This window comes from Zophobas morio, unplaced genomic scaffold (genome assembly GCF_036711695.1).
Source record: "Zophobas morio isolate AGI-343-1 ecotype UQ-CSIRO unplaced genomic scaffold, CSIRO_AGI_Zmor_V1 ptg000041l, whole genome shotgun sequence".
NCBI classification, from domain to species: Eukaryota; Metazoa; Arthropoda; class Insecta; order Coleoptera; family Tenebrionidae; genus Zophobas; species Zophobas morio.
The window spans coordinates 910,364-932,296 of NW_026972146.1; the positions used below are offsets into that span (position 1 = coordinate 910,364).

The 21,933-nt window shown below is 36.5% G+C and overlaps 2 protein-coding genes across 2 annotated transcripts; one reads left to right on the top strand and one right to left on the bottom strand.

Moving 5' to 3' along the window:
* The first annotated feature begins 4,834 nt into the window (after positions 1-4,834).
* On the top strand, positions 4,835-16,408 carry LOC135140863 (putative helicase MOV-10). The gene is made up of 9 exons (XM_064071582.1): positions 4,835-5,127; positions 5,175-5,417; positions 5,468-5,662; positions 5,755-6,080; positions 13,974-14,089; positions 14,138-14,269; positions 14,316-14,487; positions 14,534-14,676; positions 14,723-16,408. Exons 1-9 carry the CDS (start codon positions 5,112-5,114, stop codon positions 16,362-16,364), a joined length of 2,985 nt encoding a protein of 994 aa, XP_063927652.1. The 5' UTR covers positions 4,835-5,111; the 3' UTR covers positions 16,365-16,408.
* Positions 16,344-21,824, bottom strand: LOC135140777 (uncharacterized). The gene is made up of 21 exons (XM_064071454.1): positions 21,616-21,824; positions 21,210-21,573; positions 21,091-21,167; positions 20,690-21,047; positions 20,475-20,643; positions 20,235-20,428; positions 19,870-20,186; positions 19,683-19,825; positions 19,527-19,629; positions 19,452-19,480; positions 19,287-19,291; positions 18,621-18,892; positions 18,443-18,576; positions 18,181-18,392; positions 18,063-18,139; positions 17,660-18,017; positions 17,445-17,613; positions 17,210-17,403; positions 16,846-17,165; positions 16,656-16,798; positions 16,344-16,605 (listed from the first exon to the last, which is right to left on the bottom strand). Exons 1-21 carry the CDS (start codon positions 21,803-21,805, stop codon positions 16,429-16,431), a joined length of 4,005 nt encoding a protein of 1,334 aa, XP_063927524.1. The 5' UTR covers positions 21,806-21,824; the 3' UTR covers positions 16,344-16,428.
* Positions 21,825-21,933: the final 109 nt, after the last annotated feature.

The following is a 21,933-nucleotide window of genomic DNA, read 5'->3' on the forward strand; positions in this document are numbered from 1 at the left end:
TCTTGTTGTTGAAATAAGTCTACACATATTAAGAAAAGAAAGTAAAAATGTAGCCCCGCCCACCCGCCCTGTCTCAATTGTGATATATTTTTTTATTCATCGTCAGCCAAGAGGGCGGAGCTAAACTGCAAAATCCTTATTTGTTTACGAGAAATTAAAAACATGTTTTTCAGTATCGTGTTATTCAAAGAATACTAGGTATATCGAGGAAAAAATTAAAGCCAAAGATTAAGCCCCACCAAAAATTTTCGTTTTCATTCGTTGACAGACCGAGGGGCGGGGACCTAAATGTAAATTTCTTATTTCCTTACAAAAATTTACCATTTTAAACGTGTTTTAAGTTTCTTAAAATAAAAAAATCATCACAATTGAGATGGGGCGGGTGGGCGGGGTCTATATCTTGCCTTTTGTCTTAATAAACATAGAATTCTTTGAACAACTCAATATTTCAAAACATGTTTTTAATTTCCTATAAAGATATAAGTATTTTGCAGTTGATCTTCGCCCCCTTGAACCACGGCGAATGAAAAAATCATCACAATAGAGATAGGGCGGGTGGGCGGGCTTAAATTTTGCCTTTTTGTTTTAATATGTGCAGACTTGTCATTTATAAAAGACAAAATGTAGCCCCGCCCACCCACCCGGTCTTAATTCTGATGATCTTTTTTATTCGTCGTGAGCCAAGAGGGAGGAGTTTCACTGCAAAATCCTTATCTCTTTACGAGAATTAACAATATAAAAACATTTTATATTTTGCCTTTGATTCTTAATATATGTATTTCCATAGAATTATTTGAACAACACGATTTTCAAAAACATTTTTTTATTTCATGTAAGAAATAAGTATTTTGCAGTTAAGCTCCGCCCCCTTGGTTCATGGCGAATAAAAAAATCATTACAATTAAGACAGGGCGGGTGGGTGGGGCTTATATTTTGTCTTTGTGTTTTAATATGTGTAGACTTCTTTTCAGAACATGAAACTTAACACATGTTGAAAAAGGAAAATTTGTATAAGGAAATATCGATTTTACAATTAGGCTCCGTCCCATAATTGCAAAATCATCCATATTTCATTGCAAAATATTTTACGTTTCTTGTTGTGAAAAGACAGCTACGTATGTTAAGAAAAAAAAGCAAAATATAAGCCCCGCCCACCCACCCTGTCTCAATTCTGATGATTTTTGTTATTCGTCGTAAATCGAGGGGCGGAACTTAATTATAAAATCCTTATTTTTCTACGAGAAATTACCATATGAAATATGTTCCGAAATAATCGTGTTATACAAAGAAAACTAAATGTATTAATTAAAAAAGAAAACCAAAAGAGAAGCCCCACCCATCCGTCTCGATCTCAATCGTAATGAACTTTTCATTCGTTGTCAGACCGAGGGGCGGAGCGGAATTTCAAAATAGATATTTCTCTATACAATTTTACCATTTTAAACATGTTTTAAGTTTCTTATTGCGAAAAGATGATTATACATATTAAGAAAAAAAGGCTAAACGTAGCCCCGCCCACCCACCCGGTCTTAATTCTGATGATTTTTTTTATTTGTCATAAGCCAAGGGGGCGGAGCTTCACTGCAAAATCCTTATTTCTTTACGAGAAATATAAAACATTTTTATATTATTAATATATGTATTTCCATTGAATTCTTTGAACACGACTTTCAAAAACACTTTTTTAATTTCTTGTAAAAAGTCAGTATTTTGCAGTTAAGCTCCGCCCCCTTGGTTCATGGCGAATAAAAAAAATCATTACAATTAAGACAGGGCGGGTGGGTGGGGCTTATATTTTGTCATTTTGTTTTAATATGTGTAGACTTCTTTTCACAACATGAAACTAAAAACATGTTTAAAATGGAAAGTTTGTTTAAGGAAATATCTGTTTTGCAATGAGGCCCCGCCCCATTTTAACCATGTTTTAAGTTTCTTGTTGTGGAAAGATGGTCATGTATATTAAACAAAAATAAACAAAATATAAGCCCCGCCCACCCACCCTATCTCAATTCTGGTGATTTTTTTAATCGTCGTAAATCGAGGGGCGGAGATTAATTATTAAATTCCTATTTTTCTATGAGAAATTACCATGTGAAATACCGAGGGGCGGAGCGTAATTGCAAAATAAATAATTTTCTATACAAATTTACCATTAACATCTTTTAAGTTGCTTGTTGTGATGACTATACATATTAAGAATAAAAGGCAAAATGTAGCCCCGCCCACCCGCCCTACCTCAATTGTGATGATTTTTTATTCGTCGTGAGCCAAGAGGGCGGAGCTTAACTGCAAAATCCTTATTTGTTTACCAGAGATTAAAAACACGTTTTTCAGTATCGTGTTGTTCAAAGAATACTACGTATATTAAGGAAAAATTAAAGCCAAAGATTATGGCCCACCCAAAATTTTCGTCTTCATTCGTTGACAGACCGAGGGGCGGGGCCTAATTGCAAATTCCTTATTTCCTTATAAAAATATACCATTTTAAATGTGTTTTAAGTTTCTTAAGATAAAAAAATCATCACAATAGAGATAGGGCGGGTGGGCGGGCTTAAATTTTACCTTTTTGTTTTAATATGTGCCGACTTGTCATTTATAAAAGGCAAAATGTAGCCCCGCCCACCCACCCGGTCTTAATTCTGGTGATCTTTTTTATTAGTCGTGAGCCAAGGGGGCGGAGTTTCAGTGCAAATTCTTTATCTCTTTCCGAGAAATAACAATATAAAAACATTTTATATTTTGCCTTTGATTCTTAATATATTATGTATTTCCATAGAATTATTTGAACAACACGATTTTCAAAAACATTTTTTTAATTTCATGTAAGAAATAAGTATTTTGCAGTTAAGCTCCGCCCCCTTGGTTCACGGCGAATCAAAAAAATCATTACAATTAAGACAGGGCGGGTGGGTGGGGTTTATATTTTGCCTTTTTGTTGTGTAGACTTCTTTTCATAACATGACACTTAACACATATTAAAAAAGGAAAATTTGTGTAAGGAAATATCGATTTTACAATTAGGATCCGCCCCATAATTAAAAAATCATCGATTTTTTTCTTGCAAAAATGTACCATTTTAACCATGTTTTAAGTTTTTTCTTGTGAAAAAATGGCCACGTATATTAAGAAAAAAAAGCAAAATATAAACCCCGCCCACACACCCTATCTCAATTCTGATAATTTTTTTATTTGTCGTAAATCGAGGGGTGGGGCTTAATTATAAAATCCTTATTTTTCTACGACAAATTATACAAAGAAAACTAAATGTATTAATTAAAAAAGAAAACCAAAAGAGACCAAAACCCCACCCATCCGTCTCGATCTCGATCGTAATGAATTTTTCATTCGTTGTCAGACCGAGGGGCGGAGCGTCATTTCAAAAGAGATATTTCCCTATACAAATTTAGCATTAACATGTTTTAAGTTGCTTGTTGTGGAAAGATGACTACACATATTAAGAAAAAAAAGGCAAAATGTAGCCCCGCCCACCCGCCCTATCTCGATTGTGATGATTTTTCTATTGATCGTCAGCCAAGAGGGCGGAGCTTAATTGCGAAATCCTTATTTCTCTATGAGAAATTAAAGACATGTGTTTTAGTGTCGTGTTGTTCAAAGAATACTACGTATATTAAGAAAAAAACAAGCCAAAAATTAAGCCCCACCCATATCCATCCCAAGCTCAATTGTGATGAATTTTTCATTCGTTGTCAGACCAAGAGGCGGAGCCTAAGTCCAAAATCGATACCTTTAAACATGTTTTAGCTTTATTGTTGTGAAAAGAAGACTACACGTATTAAAAAAAAGTGCAAAATGTAATGTGTTTTTTTTATGCAACTCATATATTTTTTACTTATTTTGATTAATTTCTTCTCAGGCTTTACAACCACAGTTTATTTTTGAAATTACGATGCGACGTTGTCATGATTTTCTTAAAATTTTTTGGCACCTTCTTCCAATTTTGTTAAAAATTTTTAGCAATGGAACTAAATCAAATTTTAATATACACTGTGTTTATAAAATTGTTAAAACTCCACAATTTTCAAATATCGAAATTACAGTTTTTTCAAATGGAACAGCCTGGTTTTTATTATTGTATCTTCAGATATACAGGGTGTTTCATTAAACAATTAATAGTCTCCAAAGAACCGTACAACTTTTGCCTCTTCTGATTTTTTTTCTTTTTATAATAATTAATGAGATATCGAGGAACATTAGTAGCTTATCCTGTATAGCATATGTTTCTTTTATTTGATACTCATGTAATTTTTTTTAATTTTAAAGATAAACATATAATTCTTTGAGCAAATTATTTATCATTTCAAAAGATCACTTATGTGAATAAATGACATGAGTATCAATTTTTCAAGCTATTAGATTGTCATTAATAAATATCATTTATTTAGTGTTCCATAAAAAATAAAGTTTAATAAAATTGACGCAACTTTTTAAAGAATTTATTTTAACAATTTTTATAAATAAATTCAATAAACGACTTTTATAAACCAACTGCTTATTTTCAGTTAAAATTTTGAAGCTTTGGCTAATACATTTCACAGTGAAAACAGAATGACAAGTGACAGATATAATCTAAATAATTTGAACTTTCACTTGACATGGAAACATATAAGTGACACTAGGGGGTCACTTTTTCACCTCATTGAAACCCAGGTTTGTGTACAGGAATAGCTTATAACATCGAATTTCCTGAAGTTTCTTTTTGTCGACAAAGTTTTCCCTCTTGACTCCAAGCTTCACCCACGCCACTGCCCAAACAATTCCAACTTTCGCCCGACACGTGATCCGCTTTTTGTTTATTTAAAAAATGTCACCACTATCTGTCAATTTTTCGCGCGAGATCAACCGAAATTTCAAATAATTTTCCAGCTTGGGAATTTTCGAAAAATGTAAGCATCACCTATCGGAGGAAATTGTAAGTAAGGTTGGCGCCATGTTCAATCACTAAGAGCCCCCACTCTGCGAAAAAAATTACAAGCGAAAACTGGTAAAGTTGTGGTGTTCCAAATTCTGTTTATCTTCGCTTGATATGGAAAACTCGTGTTGACCGGTCGGTTCAAAATTCAGAGAAGTGCCCAAAACTCGTTATTCTCACCATGAAGCACCCACAAGGTAGGTCGTTACAGCCCCCTTGGACGTCCTAAACCGGGATTTTGCAGCGTGTGCGCAAAAATTTGCTTTGTATGTTTACAAAAACAACCACTTGGGGGAGAGTTTCGTAATTACGAAAACGGAGGCACAGAAGCTGTATGAAGCCTTCAAAATGGAGCACAGGACGCAAGTCGGGTTCCGGACGGTGTTGAACTACAGTAAGGGGTTCCTCACGCGGGTGGAACGAGACACTGTGTTAGTATACAATGAAAGAAAGCTGCTTCGATTGAAAGAAAATGAAGCCAACATTGGTACAGACAGTGGGTTGTTCAAACACATGTTAGTGTCAATTTTATTCTAGATATGGCTTTCAACACCAGCGATTCCGCTCAAATGAATAATTCCAGCGGCTACGCGAGCGTTAGTCCCGAAAAGTACGACGTGTTTTCAGAAAAAGTGTGCAACTTCTGTGGAATCAAGTTCTTGAAGCAAGAAGACTTTGAGACGCATTTAAGCGAGAAAGAGCACGTTTTTCTATGTGATCTGGATAGAGCTTGTAAGTAGGTAGCGTGTGAATGACGTTTCGACGTCACACTACTTCCGTGAGCGATAGATGGCGCTCTAATCAACACCACTGATATGTTTTAGTCAAAATCGCCAGAATCATCCCTTCCCCTCTCGAATTCACCATCAACGGCTCCCCAGACCTCAAAAGCATAATCATGCGCAAAAACATCCCCAAAACTTTTTTTCTAAGAGTCAGGAACTCCTCCCCCAAAACTGTCGCCATATTGTCGATTCAAACCCACCCGAAAATAACCGAAGTCGGGTTCAAACCGGTCTGTCCGAGCAAGATTCTTCCGTCGAGCACGGTCACGTGGGAACTGACAGTCCTGGTCCAAAACGAGATACTTTCTTACCCAATTTTAGTCAAAATCGAGAACAAGGAAATTTTAAATGTCGCCGTCCAACTGGTAGGTGTCAAGTGGGATTTATAAACCTGCTGTTGACGTTGAAGTTCCCGCTAACGCTGCTCTGAGAGCTAAAAAGTGTCATTTAAAAACTCCGTTAATATTAAGTTTGATGTTTAACTTTTGCCGTATTTATAGCGGTTGTAGAAGAAAAGTGGCGGATTTAAGTTGATTCCTACAAAAATTTACCATTTTAGACATGTTTTAAGTTTCTTGTTGTCAAAATAAGTACACATATTAAGAAACAAAGGCAAAATGGAGCCCCGCCCACCCACCCGGTCTCAATTGTGATGATTTTTTTATTCGTCGTGAGCCAAGAAGGCGGAGCTTAACTGCAAAATCTATGTTTCCCTATACAAATTTACCATTTTAAACATATTTTAAGTTTCTTGTTCTGAAAAGACGACTACGTATGTTAAGAAAAAAGGCAAAATATATAAACCCCGCCCACCCGCCCTATCTCAATTGTGATTATTTTTTTAATCGTCGAGAACCAAAGGAGCGGAATTTAATTGCAAAATCCTTATTATTTCTCTACAAAAAACTACCATGTGAGACGTTTTTGAGTGTTGTGTTATTCAAGGAATACCGATGTATATTAAGAAAAAATTAAAGCCAAAGATTAAGCCCCGCCCATGCCTGCCTTGAGTTAAATAATAATGAAGTTTTCATTCGTTGGCAAACCTAGGGGCGGAGCCTAATTGCAAAATCCATATTTCCTTACAAACATTTACCATTTTAAATGTGTTTTAAGTTCTAAGAATAAAAAAGTCACAATTGAGATGGGGTGGGTGGGCGGGGTTTATATTTTGCTTTTTTTTCTTAACATGCATTGTTTGAACAATACGATACTCAAAAACATGTTTTAATTTCTTGTAAAGAAATCAAAGTTTCGATTTTTCGTTCTTCAGTTCTTCGATTTTCGAATTATCGAGTTTGCTTTTTTGTTTTTTGGTTTTTCGATTTCTCAATTTACCAATTTTTTAATTTCACAATTTTTGGATATTTCTTTCAGTTTTGGGATTTTTTAATATCTCGTTTTTCCGACTTCTCGATTTTTCGACTTCAGCATTTTTCGATTTTTTATTTTTGGATTTTCCGTTTTTTGGCATCTCGATTTATCAATTTTTTTTATTATTTATATTACGAATCATTGAAAAATTGGAAAATCGAAAAATTAAAAAATAAATTGGAAAATCGAAAATTTTAAAATTCCGAAAATTTTAAAATTCCGAAAATTGAAAAATTGCAATATAGAAGAACTGAAAACTCAAGAAATCGAAACACCTAACATTTTAAAAATTGAAAAGTTAAAATATCGAAAAGTTGAAAAATTGAGAAATCGAAGTACAAAAATTGAAAAATCAAAAACCTAAAAAATCGAAAAATTGAAGAACTAAAGAACTGAAAAATTGAAAAATCTAAAATTTTAAACATCGTAAAATTCAAAAATCGAGAAATCCAAACATCAAAATGTCAAAACATAAAAATGCGAAAATCTAAAATTTAAAAACAAAGAAAAAACGAAAAATCTAAAAACTGAAAAATTGGGAAATCGAAAAATGGAAATATTGAAAAGCCGAAAAGTCAAAAATTCTGAAAATCGGAAAATTGAAAACCCGTAAAATTTAAAAATGAGAAGCCAAAAAATCGAAAGATTGAAAAGTCGAAACATCAAAGAATTGAAAAATCTGAAACTTAAGTATTTTGCAGTTAAGCTCCGCCCCTTTGCTTCACGGCGAATAAAAAAAATCTTACAATTGCGATAGGGCTGGTGGGCGGGCTTATATTTTGCATTTTTGTTTTAAAACGTGTAGACTTCTTTTCACAACATGACACTTAAAACATGTTTTAAGTTTCTTGTTGTGAAAAGTTGGCTATGTATATTAAGAAAAAAAAGACAAAATGGAGCCCCGCCCACCCACCCAATCTCAATTGTGATGATTTTTTTTATTCGTCGTGAGCCAAGAAGGTGGAGCTTAACTGCAAAATCCTTATTTCTCGACGCAAAATTAAAACCATGTTTTCGAGTGTGGTGTTATTCAAGGAATACTTTGTATATTAAGAAAAAATTAAAGCCAAAGATTAAGCCCCACCCATACCTGCCTTGATTGAAGTTTTCATTCGTTGGCAGACCTAGGGGCGGAGCCTAACTGCAAAATCCATATTTCCTTACAAAAATCTACCATTTTAAACGTGTTTTAAGTTCTAAGAATAAAAAAATTGTCACAATGGAGATGGGGTGGGTGGGCGGGGTTTATATTTTTCTTTTTTTTCTTAACGTACAACTTAACAACACGATACTCAAAAACATGTTTTAATTTCTTGTAAAGAAATCAAAGTTTCGATTTTTCGTTCTTCAGTTCTTCGATTTTCGAATTATCGAGTTTGCTTTTTTGGTTTTTCGATTTCTCAATTTTCCAATTTTTTAATTTCACAATTTTTGGATATTTCTTTCAGTTTTGGGAGTTTTTAATATCTCGTTTTTCCAACTTCTCGATTTTTCGCCTTCTGAATTTTTGATTTTTTATTTTTTGGATTTTCCTTTTTTTGGCATCTCGATTTATCGAAATTCGGATGTTTTGATGTTTTGATTGTTCAACCTCTCGATTTATCAATTTTTTTTATTATTTATATTACGAATCATTGATAAATTGGAAAATCGAAAATTTAAAAAATCCGAAAATTGAAAAATTGAAATATAGAAGAACTGAAAACTCAAGAAATCGAAACGCCTAACATTTTCAAAATTGAAAAGTTAAAATATCGAAAAGTTGAAAAATTGGGAAATCGAAGTACACAAATTGAATAATGAAAAACCTAAAAAGTCGAAAAATTGAAGAACTAAAACACTGAAAAATTTTAAACATCGTAAAATTCAAAAATCGAGAAATCCAAACATCAAAATGTCAAAACATAAAAATGCAAAAATCTAAAATTTGAAAACAAAGAAAAAACGAAAAATCTAAAAACTGAAAAATTGGGAAATCGAAAAATAGAAATATTGAAAAGCTGAAAAGTCAAAAATTCTAAAAATCGAAAGATTGAAAAGTCGAAACATCAAAGAATTGAAAAATCTGAAACTTAAGTATTTTGCAGTTAAGCTCCGCCCCTTTGCTTCACGGCAAATAAAAAAAATCTTACAATTTCGATAGGGCGGGTGGGCGGGCTTTTATTTTGCATTTTTGTTTTAAAACGTGTAGACTTCTTTTCACAACATGACACTTAAAACATGTTTTAAGTTTCTTGTTGTGAAAAGATGGCTATGTATATTAAGAAAAAAAAAAACAAAATGGAGCCCCGCCCACCCACCCAGTCTCAATTGTGATGATTTTTTTTTATTCGTCGTGAGCCAAGAAGGCGGAGCTTAACTGCACAATCCTTATTTCTCGACGCAAAATTAAAAACATGTTTTTGAGTATCGTGTTATTCAAGGAATACTATGTATATTAAGAAAAATTAAAGCCGAAGATTAAGCCCCACCCATACCTGCCTTGATTGAAGTTTTCATTCGTTGGCAGACCTAGGGGCGGAGCCTAATTGCATAATCCGTTGTTTTTACAAAAATTTACCAGTTTAAACGTGTTTTAAGATTTAAGAATAAAAAAGTCGTCACGATTGAGATGGGGTGGGCGGGTGGGGTTTATATTTTGCTTTTTTTCTTAACATATATTGTTTGAACAACATGATACTCGAAAACATGTTTTAATTTCTTGTAAAGAAATGAAAGTTTCGATTTTTCGTTCTTCAGTTCTTCGATTTTCGAATTATCGAGTTTGCTTTTTTGGTTTTTCGATTTCTCAATTTTCCAATTTTTTAATTTCACAATTTTTGGATATTTCTTTCAGTTTTGGGATTTCTTAATATCTCGTTTTTCCGACTTCTCGATTTTTCGACTTCTGCATTTTTCGATTTTTTATTTTTTGGTTTTTCCGTTTTTTGGCATCTCCATTTATCGAAATTCGGATGTTTCGATGTTTTGATTGTTCCACCTGTCGATTTATCAGTTTTTTTTTATTATTTATATTACGAATCATTGAAAAATTGGAAAATCGAAAAATTAAAAAATAAATTGGAAAATCAAAAATTTAAAAATTCGGAAAATTGAAATATAGAAGAAATCGAAACACCTAACATTTTAAAAATTGAAAAGTTAAAATATCGAAACGTTGAAACATTGAGAAATCGAAGTACAAAACAGTCGAAAAATTGAAAAATCAAAAACCTAAAAGATCGAAAAATTGAAGAACTAAAGAACTGAAAGATCGAAAAATCTAAAATTTCAAACATCGTAAAATTCAAAAATCGAGAAATCCAAACATCAAAATGGCAAAACATAAAAATGCGAAAATCTAAAATTTAAAAACAAAGAAAAAACGAAAAATCTAAAAACTGAAAAATTGGGAAATCGAAAAATTGAATAGCCGAAAAGTCAAAAATTCTAAAAATCGGAAAATTGAAAACCCGTAAAACCTAAAAATGAGAAGCCAAAAAATCCAAAGATTGAAAAGTGGAAACATCAAAGAATTGAAAAATCTAAAACTTAAGTATTTTGCAGTTAAGTTCCGCCCCCTTGGTTCACGGCGAATAAAAAAATCATTACAATTGAGACAGGGCGGGTGGGCGGGCTTACATTTTGTCTTTTTGTTTTAATACGTGTAGATTTCTTTTCACAACATGAAACCTAAAACATGTTTTAAGTTTCTTGTTGTGAAAAGATGGCTATGTATATTAAGAAAATAAAAAAGTCAAATATAAGCCCCGCCCACCCACCCTCTTTCGATTCTGATGATTTTTTTTATTAGTCGTAAGCCGAGGGGCGGAATCTTTTTTTTTTTTTTTCTACGACAAATTATAAAACCATGTCAAATATGTTCTTAAGTAATTGTGTTATCTATTAATAAAAAAAGAAAACTAAATGAGAAGCCCCGCCCATCCGTCTCGATCTCAATCGTGATGAATTTTTCATTCGTTGTCAGACCGTGGGGCGGAGCCTAACTGCACAATCTATATTTCCCTATACAAATTTACCATTTTAAAGATATTTTAAGTTTCTTGTTGTGAAAAGATGGCCATATATGCTAAGAAAAACAAGGCAAAATATAAGCCCCGCCCGCCCACCCTGTCTCAATTCTGATGATTTTTTTTATTCATCGTGAGCCAAGAAGGCGGAGCTTTACTGCAAAATCCGTATTTCTCGACTCAAAATTAAAACCATGTTTTTGAGTATCGTGTTATTCAAGGAATACTTTGTATATTAAGAAAAAATTAAAGGCAAAGATTAAGCCATACCTGCCTTGATTGAAGTTTTCATTCGTTGGCAGACCTAGGGGCGGAGCCTAATTGCATAATCCGTTGTTTTTACAAAAATTTACCAGTTTAAACGTGTTTTAAGTTCTAAGAATAAAAAAGTCGTCACAATCGAGATGGGGTGGGTGGGCGGGGTTTATATTTTGCTTTTTTTCTTAACATATATTGTTTGAACAACACGATACTCGAAAACATGTTTTAATTTCTTGTAAAGAAATCAAAGCTTCGATTTTTCATTCTCCAGTTCTTCGATTTTAGAATTATCTAGTTTGCTTTTTTGGTTTTTCGATTTCTCAATTTTCCAATTTTTTTAATTTCACAATTTTTGGATATTTCTTTCAGTTTTGGGATTTTTTAATATCGCGTTTTTCCGACTTCTCGATTTTTCGACTTCTGCTTTTTCGATTTTTTATTTTTTGGTTTTTCCGTTTTTTGGCATCTCGAATTATCAAAATTCGGATGTTTCGATGTTTTGATTGTTCAACCTCTCGATTTATCAATTTTTTTTATTTTTTATATTATGAATCATTGAAAAATTGGAAAATCGAAAAATTAAAAAATAAAAAATAAATTGAAAAATCGAAAATTTATAAATTCCGAAAATTGCAAAATTGCAATATAGAAGAACTGAAAACTCAAGAAATCGAAAGACCTAACATTTTAAAAATTGAAAAGTTAAAATATCGAAAAGTTGAAAAATTGAGAAATCGAAGTACAAAAATTGAAAAATCAAAAACCTAAAAAATCGAAAAATTGAAGAACTAAAGAACTGAAAGGTCGAAAAATTTAAATTTTAAACATCGTAAAATTCAAAAATCGAGAAATCCAAATATCAAAATGTCAAAACATAAAAATGCGAAAATCTAAAATTTAAAAACAAAGAAAAAACGAAAAATCTAAAAACTGAAAAATTGGGAAATCGAAAAATCGAAATGTTGAAAATCCGAAAAGTCAAAAATTCTAAAAATCGGAAAATTGAAAACCCGTAAATCTAAAAATGAGAAGCCAAAAATTCGAAAGATTGAAAAGTCGAAACATGAAAGAATTGAAAAATCTAAAACTGAAGTATTTTGCAGTTAAGCTCCTTGGTTCACGGCGAATAGCAAAAATCATTACAATTGAGACAGGGCGGGTGGGCGGGCTTACATTTTGCCTTTTTGTTTTAATACGTGTAGACTTCTTTTCAGACCATGAAACTTAAAACATGTTAAGTTTCTTGTTGTGAAAAGATGGCTATGTATATTAAGAAAATAAAAAAGTCAAAATATAAGCCCCGCCCATCCACCCTCTCTCGATTCTGATCTTTTTTTTTATTCATCGTAAGCCGAGGGGCGGAGCTTATTTCTAAAATCCTTATTTTTCTACGACAAATGATGAAACCATGTGAAATATGTTCTTATGTAACTGTGTTATGTATTAACAAAAAAAAAAACAAAAAGAGAAGCCCCACCCATCCGTCTCAATCTCAATTGTGAATTTTTCATTCGTTGTCAAACCGTGGGGCGGAGCGTAACTGCTCAATCTATATTTCCCTATACAAATTTACCATTTTAAAGATATTTTAAGTTTCTTGTTGTGAAAAGATGGCCATATATGTTAAGAAAAACAAGGCAAAATATAAGCCCCGCCCACCCACCCTGTCTCAATTCTGATGATTTTTTTTATTCATCGTGAGCCAAGAAGGCGGAGCTTTACTGCAAAATTCGTATTTCTCGACTCAAAAATGAAACCATGTTTTTGAGTTTCGTGTTATTCAAGGAATACTTTGTATATTAAGAAAAAATTAAGGCCAAAGATTAAGTCCCACCCATACCTGCCTTGTTTGAAGTTTTCATTCGTTGGCAGACCTAGGGGCGGAGCCTATGTGCAAAATCCATATTTCGTTACAAAAATTTACCGTTTTAAACGTGTTTTAAGTTTCTAAGAATAAAAAAATCGTCACAATTGAGATGGGGTGGGTGGGCGGGGTTTATATTTTCCTTTTTTTCTTAATATACTTGGTATTCTTTGATCAACACGATATTCAAAAACATGTTTTTAATTTATTGTAACGAAATAAGTATTTTGCAGTTAAGCTCCGCCCCTTTGGTTTACGGCGAATAAAAAAAATCATCACAATTGAGACAGGGCGGGTGGGCGGGGCTACATTTTTCCTTTGCTTTTCTTAATATGTGTAGACTTATTTCGACAACAAGTAACTGACAACATGTTTAAACTGGAAAATTTGTATTAGGAGATATCGATTTTGCAATTAGGCTCCGCCCCAGAATTGCAAAATCCATATTTCCTTGCAAAAATGTACCATTTTAACTATGTTTTAAGTTTCTTGTTGTGAAAAGATGGCCATGTATATTAAGAAAATAAAAAAGGCAAAATATAGGCCCCGCCCACCCGCCCGAGGGGCGGAGCTTAATTATAAAATCCTTATTTTTCTACGAGAAATTATGAAATCATGTGAAATATGTTCTTAAGTAATCGTATTATACAAAGAAAACTTAATTAATTAACCCAATATCAACGACAACGTCAACGGCAAGTTTATAAATCGACCTTCAATCTTTGCTTCCACTCAATACAAATCGTTAGGTTTTCCACGCACATGATGAATTCTTCGACGATTTACACCCAGTGGCGCCCTTCCAACGCTTCGAGAAATTCATCGACGACGATCTTGACAATGTTGAAAATGGGGAATTTCCTCCGTGAGTTGGTACTTGTGGTACTACCGTCGAACTGACGCGTATTTCTAGGTGGCCACCGACGAAAGCCAGTTTGATGAAGCAGTACCACATTCCGTCGGACTTGGCGGCGATTTTGAACGCCAATTTTACAACTAATCAGGCGATGTCGACCAAACAACAAGCGGAACTAGAAAACATAAAGTAAGCCGGAATTGTAGTACCAATTGGGTTTTTAGTGTGTCCGTAGGGGGTTAATCGACAATGACAACAAACAAGCGTCGTTACAAGTCCAGAAAAACTACACCAAACTCTTGAAGGTACTACTGCACATGGAAGAGCACCAAATGTCCAAAGACATGCGCGGGTACGACCGGAACGAGCAAACCCTGAAAAAGCGCGGGCACTTCGTCGAGCTCGAGGTAGTACGATAGTGTAGTCGCCTCAGTACCGCTTTAGTTGTCACAGGTACCCGACTTAGCCGAGCGCCGTCCGTCCATCCTCGTCTCCGACGTGGTCCGCGTGAAAGACCCCAACCACAACAAAGTACTCTACAACGGGGTCATCCAACAAGTCAAGGAGTCAAGCGTGGTGCTGCGATTCTCGCGAAAGTAAGTACCAAGGTACCACTTCGTCAAACCAAGTTTGCTTTTCCAGGTTCATGGATAGAGTCTTCGCCCCTCACATCAAATTCCACGTGGGGTTCACCTTCAACCGATTTTGTTTACGGGCACAGCATCAAGCCATCGAGTTGACAAACTCTGACAATATTGCCCACTTTTTTTTCCCGAAGGTGATCCCGAACACCGTCTGTCCACGAATCGAGTTAGCTTGGTTTAATAAAGATGTAGGGAACAACCCAGAGCAGCAGCAGGCGGTTCGTGCAATTTTACAAAAGTCGGCCATGCCGGCGCCATATTTGGTTTTCGGGCCACCGGGTACTGGTAAAACGATGACCTTAGTGGAGTCGGTTAAGCAAATTTATCAACGAACTAATGAAAAGGTACTGGTGTGTACCCCGTCTAATAGTGCCGCGAATGAGTTGACGAAACGCTTGACCGATACAGTACCAGCTGGTGATCTATTCAGATACGTAGCTATAAGTTTTTCGGACCACATGCCTCAAGAATTAATACGTTATAGCAACTTCCAACGTGGTACTTTTTATCATCCGGTGATGGACGAAATCGTGCGGTACCGCATTGTTATTACCACGTTGATTACCGCAGTCAAGCTTGTGAATAAAAACTGTCCCAAGAACCACTTCACGTACGTGTTTATAGATGAAGCGGGACAAGCTACCGAGAGCGAGACTTTAGTACCAATCGCTCGGATTTTGTCCCGGAAGGAAAAAACTGGGTGTATTTTCGGACAGATTGTGCTAGCTGGTGATCCCAGACAATTGGGACCGGTTATACACTCCACGTTAGCTAAAGAGTGTGGTTTGGGTACTTCCATGTTGGAACGACTCATCGACACGTGTCCGCAGTACCAGAAAAACCAATCAGGGAAATATAATCCGTGCGCTTTAACCAAACTCCTCAAGAATTACCGCTCCCACCCCGTCATTCTCAACCAACCCAATGAGCTCTTCTACGAAAACGAACTCCAAATAGCCGGTGATAACCTCATCAACGCTTGTGTTAACTGGGAGGTACTACCAAACAAAGACTTCCCTCTCATCTTCCATAGCGTGATCGGCGAAGACCAAAGAGAGCAAAACTCCCCCAGTTTTTTCAACATCCAAGAAATTCAAGTCATCGTTGACTATTTAGATAAGCTAGTCGGGTGTAGAATGCAAGGGGTTACCGTGCGACAACAAGACATCATGGTGGTGTCACCCTACAAAAAACAAGTAGACAAACTCAAACAAGCGTGTAAAAAAAAGGGATACGAAGGTTTGTTCGTTGGATCTGTGGAACAGGTCCAAGGACAAGAGCGCTTGGTTGTTATAGTGTCCACGGTTAGATCCAAAACGCAACTACTCGGGTACGACTTGAAGTACCATCTGGGTTTTTTGAACAACCCGAAACGCTTCAACGTGGCGATTACCCGGGCCAAAGCACTTTTAATAGTGGTAGGAAACCCGAAGGTACTACAACTCGACAAGTACTGGGGGAGTCTGATCGAGTACTGTCGCAACAACGGTGCAATAGTGGGTGAGAAGATGGAACCTGAAAGCGACGAAACGTTGAGCGATGCACAGAATATGTCGCTTCTGGGTGAGTCCAAGTCGGGTTTAAACGAATCTGACTGGGTTGTAGAAGAAACGAGCACCGAAGAGCCAAGTTCTATCTAATTTTATATTAATTTTTCTTTACTTTATTATAAAATTTTATAAACATTTTGATACTTAAATAAATTCACTTTTCGAAACCAGGGTTGTCGGTACCTTTTTCACAGTCCCGGGGTACTTGTTTCGGATTTTTGGTGGTACCTAGGAGTAGTTTCTCGAGTCCGACTACCGGAGCTTCGGCTATAAATACCAGTAGTACCGCTAGACCGACGCTGAACCAAAGCGTCCCCCAGAATTGGTAAGCCTTGAAGTACGTTTTAGTTAATTTTGAGTTGTTTAGAAGTCAGTTCTTACCCTGTCGAACTCGGTGAAGTACTCAGGCCACTTGGTACTGAAAGCAATCCCATATAACAAAGTCACGTGTGTTAAGTACACACTATAAGTAAATTTGTTTAACACTTGGTATATAGGGAGAGACAAAACCCAGTTGATGGGACCTAAAAGCCACAATTATTTCGTTTTTCGAACTATATGGTAGTAGTACCTCCGTAATTGTTACTACAAGCCAAAACTATCCACCCTATCGCTAGAGACCACGCAGGTCGTACCAAAGTTGCGTAGAACGCATTAGCAACTACATCGTTTCCTTGGTTGAGAAAAATGTTGTGACCTCCTAGTACACACGCGAGTAGTACCCCGAAGCAAGTACCCCACCCACAAACAACAAACCACTTAGGTACTCTAAACGCCAGTCCGTGTTGTATCCTGTGGATTAAATAACCCAAAATAACTCCAACTATCCAAGTAGTCGCTCTCGTGTGCGTCAAGAAATAGTAGTACTTTTGATAGTCTCCGCCACGCTGACTGAAAAAAAAAGAGTACTCCGGAAGTCACAAAATTCGTCGTACCTGTACGACCCGAACGCAATTCCGGGTAAACTGTGCTCCCACACTTCATAGAAAGCGCAACCCATGGATGCCAAAGCCCCCACACCCAGAACCAACAAACCCCAAATCCGGTACTTCCACAACAAAAAAAGTACAAGTGGTGAAACCAAATACAGCTGCATGTCGACATTCAGGTACCACGTCTGTCCAACACACTATTTTTTCATAGTACGCCAGTCAGTACCAAAGTACTTACCATTTTCTGCGATCTTGCGTAATTCTGCACGTAAAGAAGAGTCGCCCACCAGCTTGTTTCGCAATTTTTTTGAAAATAGAGCGTAAAAAGGGGCCACTTTGGCCCCGAACCTGTGTACGTGAGAAGGGTGGCACTCACAAGTACCACTATAAACAGCGACGAAGTTAATCTGTGGGTAAACAATAGTAAAATTTTTTGTTTGTGTTTTGTCGTACCTGAGGTATCTGTGGAGATAATATTGAAGGAGATTAAAACGTAGGTTGTTGTGTCTGGCGCTCATAAACCCGTACGACACTAAAGTACCACCGATTGTGAAAAACGTGTCGACTGAAATGTCGCCACTCAGTATAAACATACTGTGTAGTTTTTCCGGCCAGTGCATCAACTGGTTCGTGTTTGTTATTGAACTGGAGAGTGGTACCGAGTACTGGTGGACCATAATCACCCACATCATGCTGATGAATTTAAGACCATCTAAACACGGCAGGTGGCTAGATTTACTTGCAGACATTTTAAAAACACTTTTCGCGTTAGTGTACGCAGAAAATGCTTTAATAATCGCGACGCAAGAGTCTGAAATAATGTTTGTAAAACAGGTAGTACTACAAAGGTACTTACTCGACTGATAAAAGTTGCAATAAATGTCGAAAAGCGTCGCCAAAACAACAACCACGACTAACACCGCTAAAACAACACTATACAAAATATATTAAAATTTCTTATAACCAAAACCCACAGTACTACTATTGCTTGAATCGTAAGTTCCGGGTCTACGTCTTTGCCACTTTGGCACAACGTATCCGAAAACCCGACTCTTATTCCTTCGTCTTGTACCACCTGGGTGAGTACCGCGTTCCCTACAACGTTACCATCGTCGGTACTACACCCATCCGGCAAACACATCGCCCAAACCGGCGCTACAAACGAAACAGTCTCTGTTATCAACAACTAAAAACGACACTAAAAATGTACTGCGATTGTGAAACTCAAACACTCACGGTTGTTTCGTTGCTAAAAGAAACATATCCAAGGCAGTACTTTCCACCCACGTCCACACATTTTGAAAAATCGCCCATATCTTCGAATTTCAAAGTCACCAGACCCCTGGGTACGCTCGAATAGGCATCTACCACTGCAGCCAAAAATAGAAACAGCGCGGTACGACTCAGTACTTACTTTGACGAGCCCACGAAATGTTTAAATTTGCGATAAATTCGCCGAATTGGTGGCGACATTTTGGGGTTATCGGTCGAGTCAAGTTGGTTAGAATGTTGGCGAAAAATTCTTTGGTGTATGGGATTTGTGCGGTACTGAGTGGTACCCACAGGAGGATGAGGAAAGCGTGTCTCATTTCGACAACGGCAAGTGGGTGACTGTTTATCGGACTCGCTTTCGACTTATCTCTATTACTTGCGTACTTTGAAAAAACCTGTTCAGGTGTAGTGTAACTGTTTACATTTAAATGAAATAATTCATGGGTGTAGAGTTGTTGACCCGGAGGTTTGAATGGATATGAGGATTTTCGTGTGGGACGGGTTTATTAGTCACGACATGGGCATTTTCGGTACTCGAGTGGTAGTACCAGTGATGTTAGACCACCATTAATTCAGGAAGTTCCAAGACTGGAGGCTACGTTCGGGTAGTCACGTAGGCACAAAATTTCGTTTGATTGTTATATTTAAATACGTGATTACACCCAATGCAATAAAAATCTATAGTACTTATCTCCAGTTTATTTTTGTTTGAAATTCTTTTGTGAAGATATGGATCGGGTCCTAGGACATTTAATTTCAATGTAGTACTTTGTCAATATTGTAGATTTACACAAGTCACCATCATTACATAACCTAAAAAATAAATATTATACGGTTGTAGCAAAATGGTGGAGGCGCCGGGACAATAAAACACTTTCTTTTCCAGTTTCTAACAATCTTTTATTCATTTTTTACAACTAGAATAATTTCCGGAACTCTAACCTATACTTTGCAAAGTTAAAGTAGTACTGACACTCATTTTCTGGTTGCGACAAATTTTCCCTGAAACATTACATTAGTACCACCTCAAAAACACGAAAAGTCGTACCTGTTAGAATTTTTTCAATTGCAAAAGTTGGACACTCGGCTAGTAGTACCAACAAAACTGCAAGTCCTCCATTGAGACATAGCGTGGCCCAAAAGTCAACTGCCTACGATTATAAATTATAAACTAAACTAGTACTATATGTCAAATAGTACTCACTGTGTCAAATCCGCTAAAATATATCGGCCATTTTCTACTAAACGCAGACGCATACAAGACAGTCACGTGAGTCAGATATATACTATAAGTAAACTTGTTACACACTTGAAAAACCGGTAGCGAAAGAAACCAGTTAAGCACACCTACAATTTTTACTTAAAACAAATCAAACTTGGTACTTCCTCACCTCCATTGTTGGTACTACAAGCCAAAATCACCCACGCTATCGCAAGAGACCACGCTGGACGTGCAAACGCTGCGTACGACGCATTTCGCCAAACGTTATACTCAAGAGTACGAAAAATGGTACTCACTCCCATAGTACAACTCAACATAGTACCAAGACTTACAAACCACCCAAGAAACAAAACATACTTATTCATGTTCAACCCGCTTTGTGTCTCTCGTTTTTTAAAAATAACGTAACCTAGAACAGCTCCAATAATCCAGGGAGCAGCCCTCGTGTGCGTCAATAGGTAGTACTCATACGATTTGCTTCTGTTTCTAGAACAAGTCAACGTATTTGTGGCCAAGTTGTCAATGCATGCTTACCCATACATACCAAACGTAAACCCCGGCAAGTGGTTGTTCCATATTTCGTAGAACGAAGTACTGGTCGATGCTAAAGCACCCAGAAATAGAAGAGTTAAGCCGACTTTCGGGTACTTCCACAAAATATAAAATAACAAAGGTGAAATTAGACACAGCTGCATGTCTACACTCGTGTACCATGATTGCCCCACACACTACAATAAAGTTACGTAATTTATCAAAAGTGGTACCAATGCTCACCATTTTTTGTGGATTGACGTAATTTTGTACGTATAGGAGAGTCGACCACCAGTTTTCTTGGCAGTTTTTTTGAAAATATAGCGTCAGGAAAGGCCATCGGGGTCCCGAACCCATGTATTCTAACAATGTGGCACTCACTAGTACTACCACGCCTAGAGACGCTGTTAGTCTGCAAAAATTCCAATCAAGTGAATTTCATTTGTTGTTGGTCGTACCTCAAGTATCTGTGTAAATAGTACTGGAGTAAATTGAAAGGTACTTTGTTCTCTCTCGCTTTCATAAAATGGTACGACATTAAAGTACCCCCTATCGTCAGAAACGTGTCCACTGATATTCCCCCACTAATCACAAAAACACTGTATAGTTTATCCGGCCATCGTACTAGAGACTGTGTGTTGGTCACTGCGCTAAACATCGGTATTCGGTACTGATGGAACATGACGATCCACATCATACTAACACATCTAAGTCCATCTAAACACGGTAAGTCGTTCCGGTTGCTTGGGTTTAATTTAAAAATAAATTTGCTGTTGGTGTAGGCAGAAAAGGCCTTGATAAATTGAGAGTACCACCCTGGAACAAACTTTCAAACGAGAAAAATGAACAAAGTACTTACTCGATTCACGAAAGGGCCAGAAAATTTCGTACAAAGTGCACAAAAGTACAGTTGTGACAAGCAAACCTAAAATAATACTACACAGGGTGTGCTAGTTTTTGTGAAAAGTGAGACCTTACATGGTCGCTATAGCTGCAACCGTCAGTTCTGGTTCGGCGTCCTTTATAGTCTGACAGTGTACATCTAAGAAGCTAACTCGAACTCCGTCATCTTCTACTAAATTGGGTAGTACTACATTGGCAAGAGTGTTAGTGTCGGTGGTACTACACCCATCTGGTACACACATCGCCCAAACGGGCGCCACAAAAGAAATGGTGTCTCGTACACGTAACGCCGATTTGGTACTGAGTGAAACTTGACCAAGGCAGTACTTTCCATGAACTTCGTCACCCGTTTTAACACGTAGGCACTTTTCGAAATCACCCAAGTCGTCGAACTTCAAAGTAACTGAACCCAGTGGTACTCTGGACGTGGCATCTACCACTTTAAACACATTAAATTGGGTTAGTACGACTCGGTACTTACTTTGTTGCGACCATGGAGTTCCGTTCGTGTTCAAGTTATCAACGAAACGTTGGAATTGTTCCCGACACGACGACGTAATTTCAGTTGACACATTTTTTAACACACTTTGAAAAAATTCGTGAGAGTAGTAGTACTTTCGGTATGATGAGGTTAGCGGTACCAACAAGAACAACAAAAGTGCGTGCTTCATCGTCACTAAATAACGACTATTATCGTCGTAATAGTACTTTTATTTATTTAGGTCTTGCTTTATCTGCTTCAATTTTCGCATGAATAACAAAGACGATAAACAGAATTCTTAGAAATTTTATTCGAAGA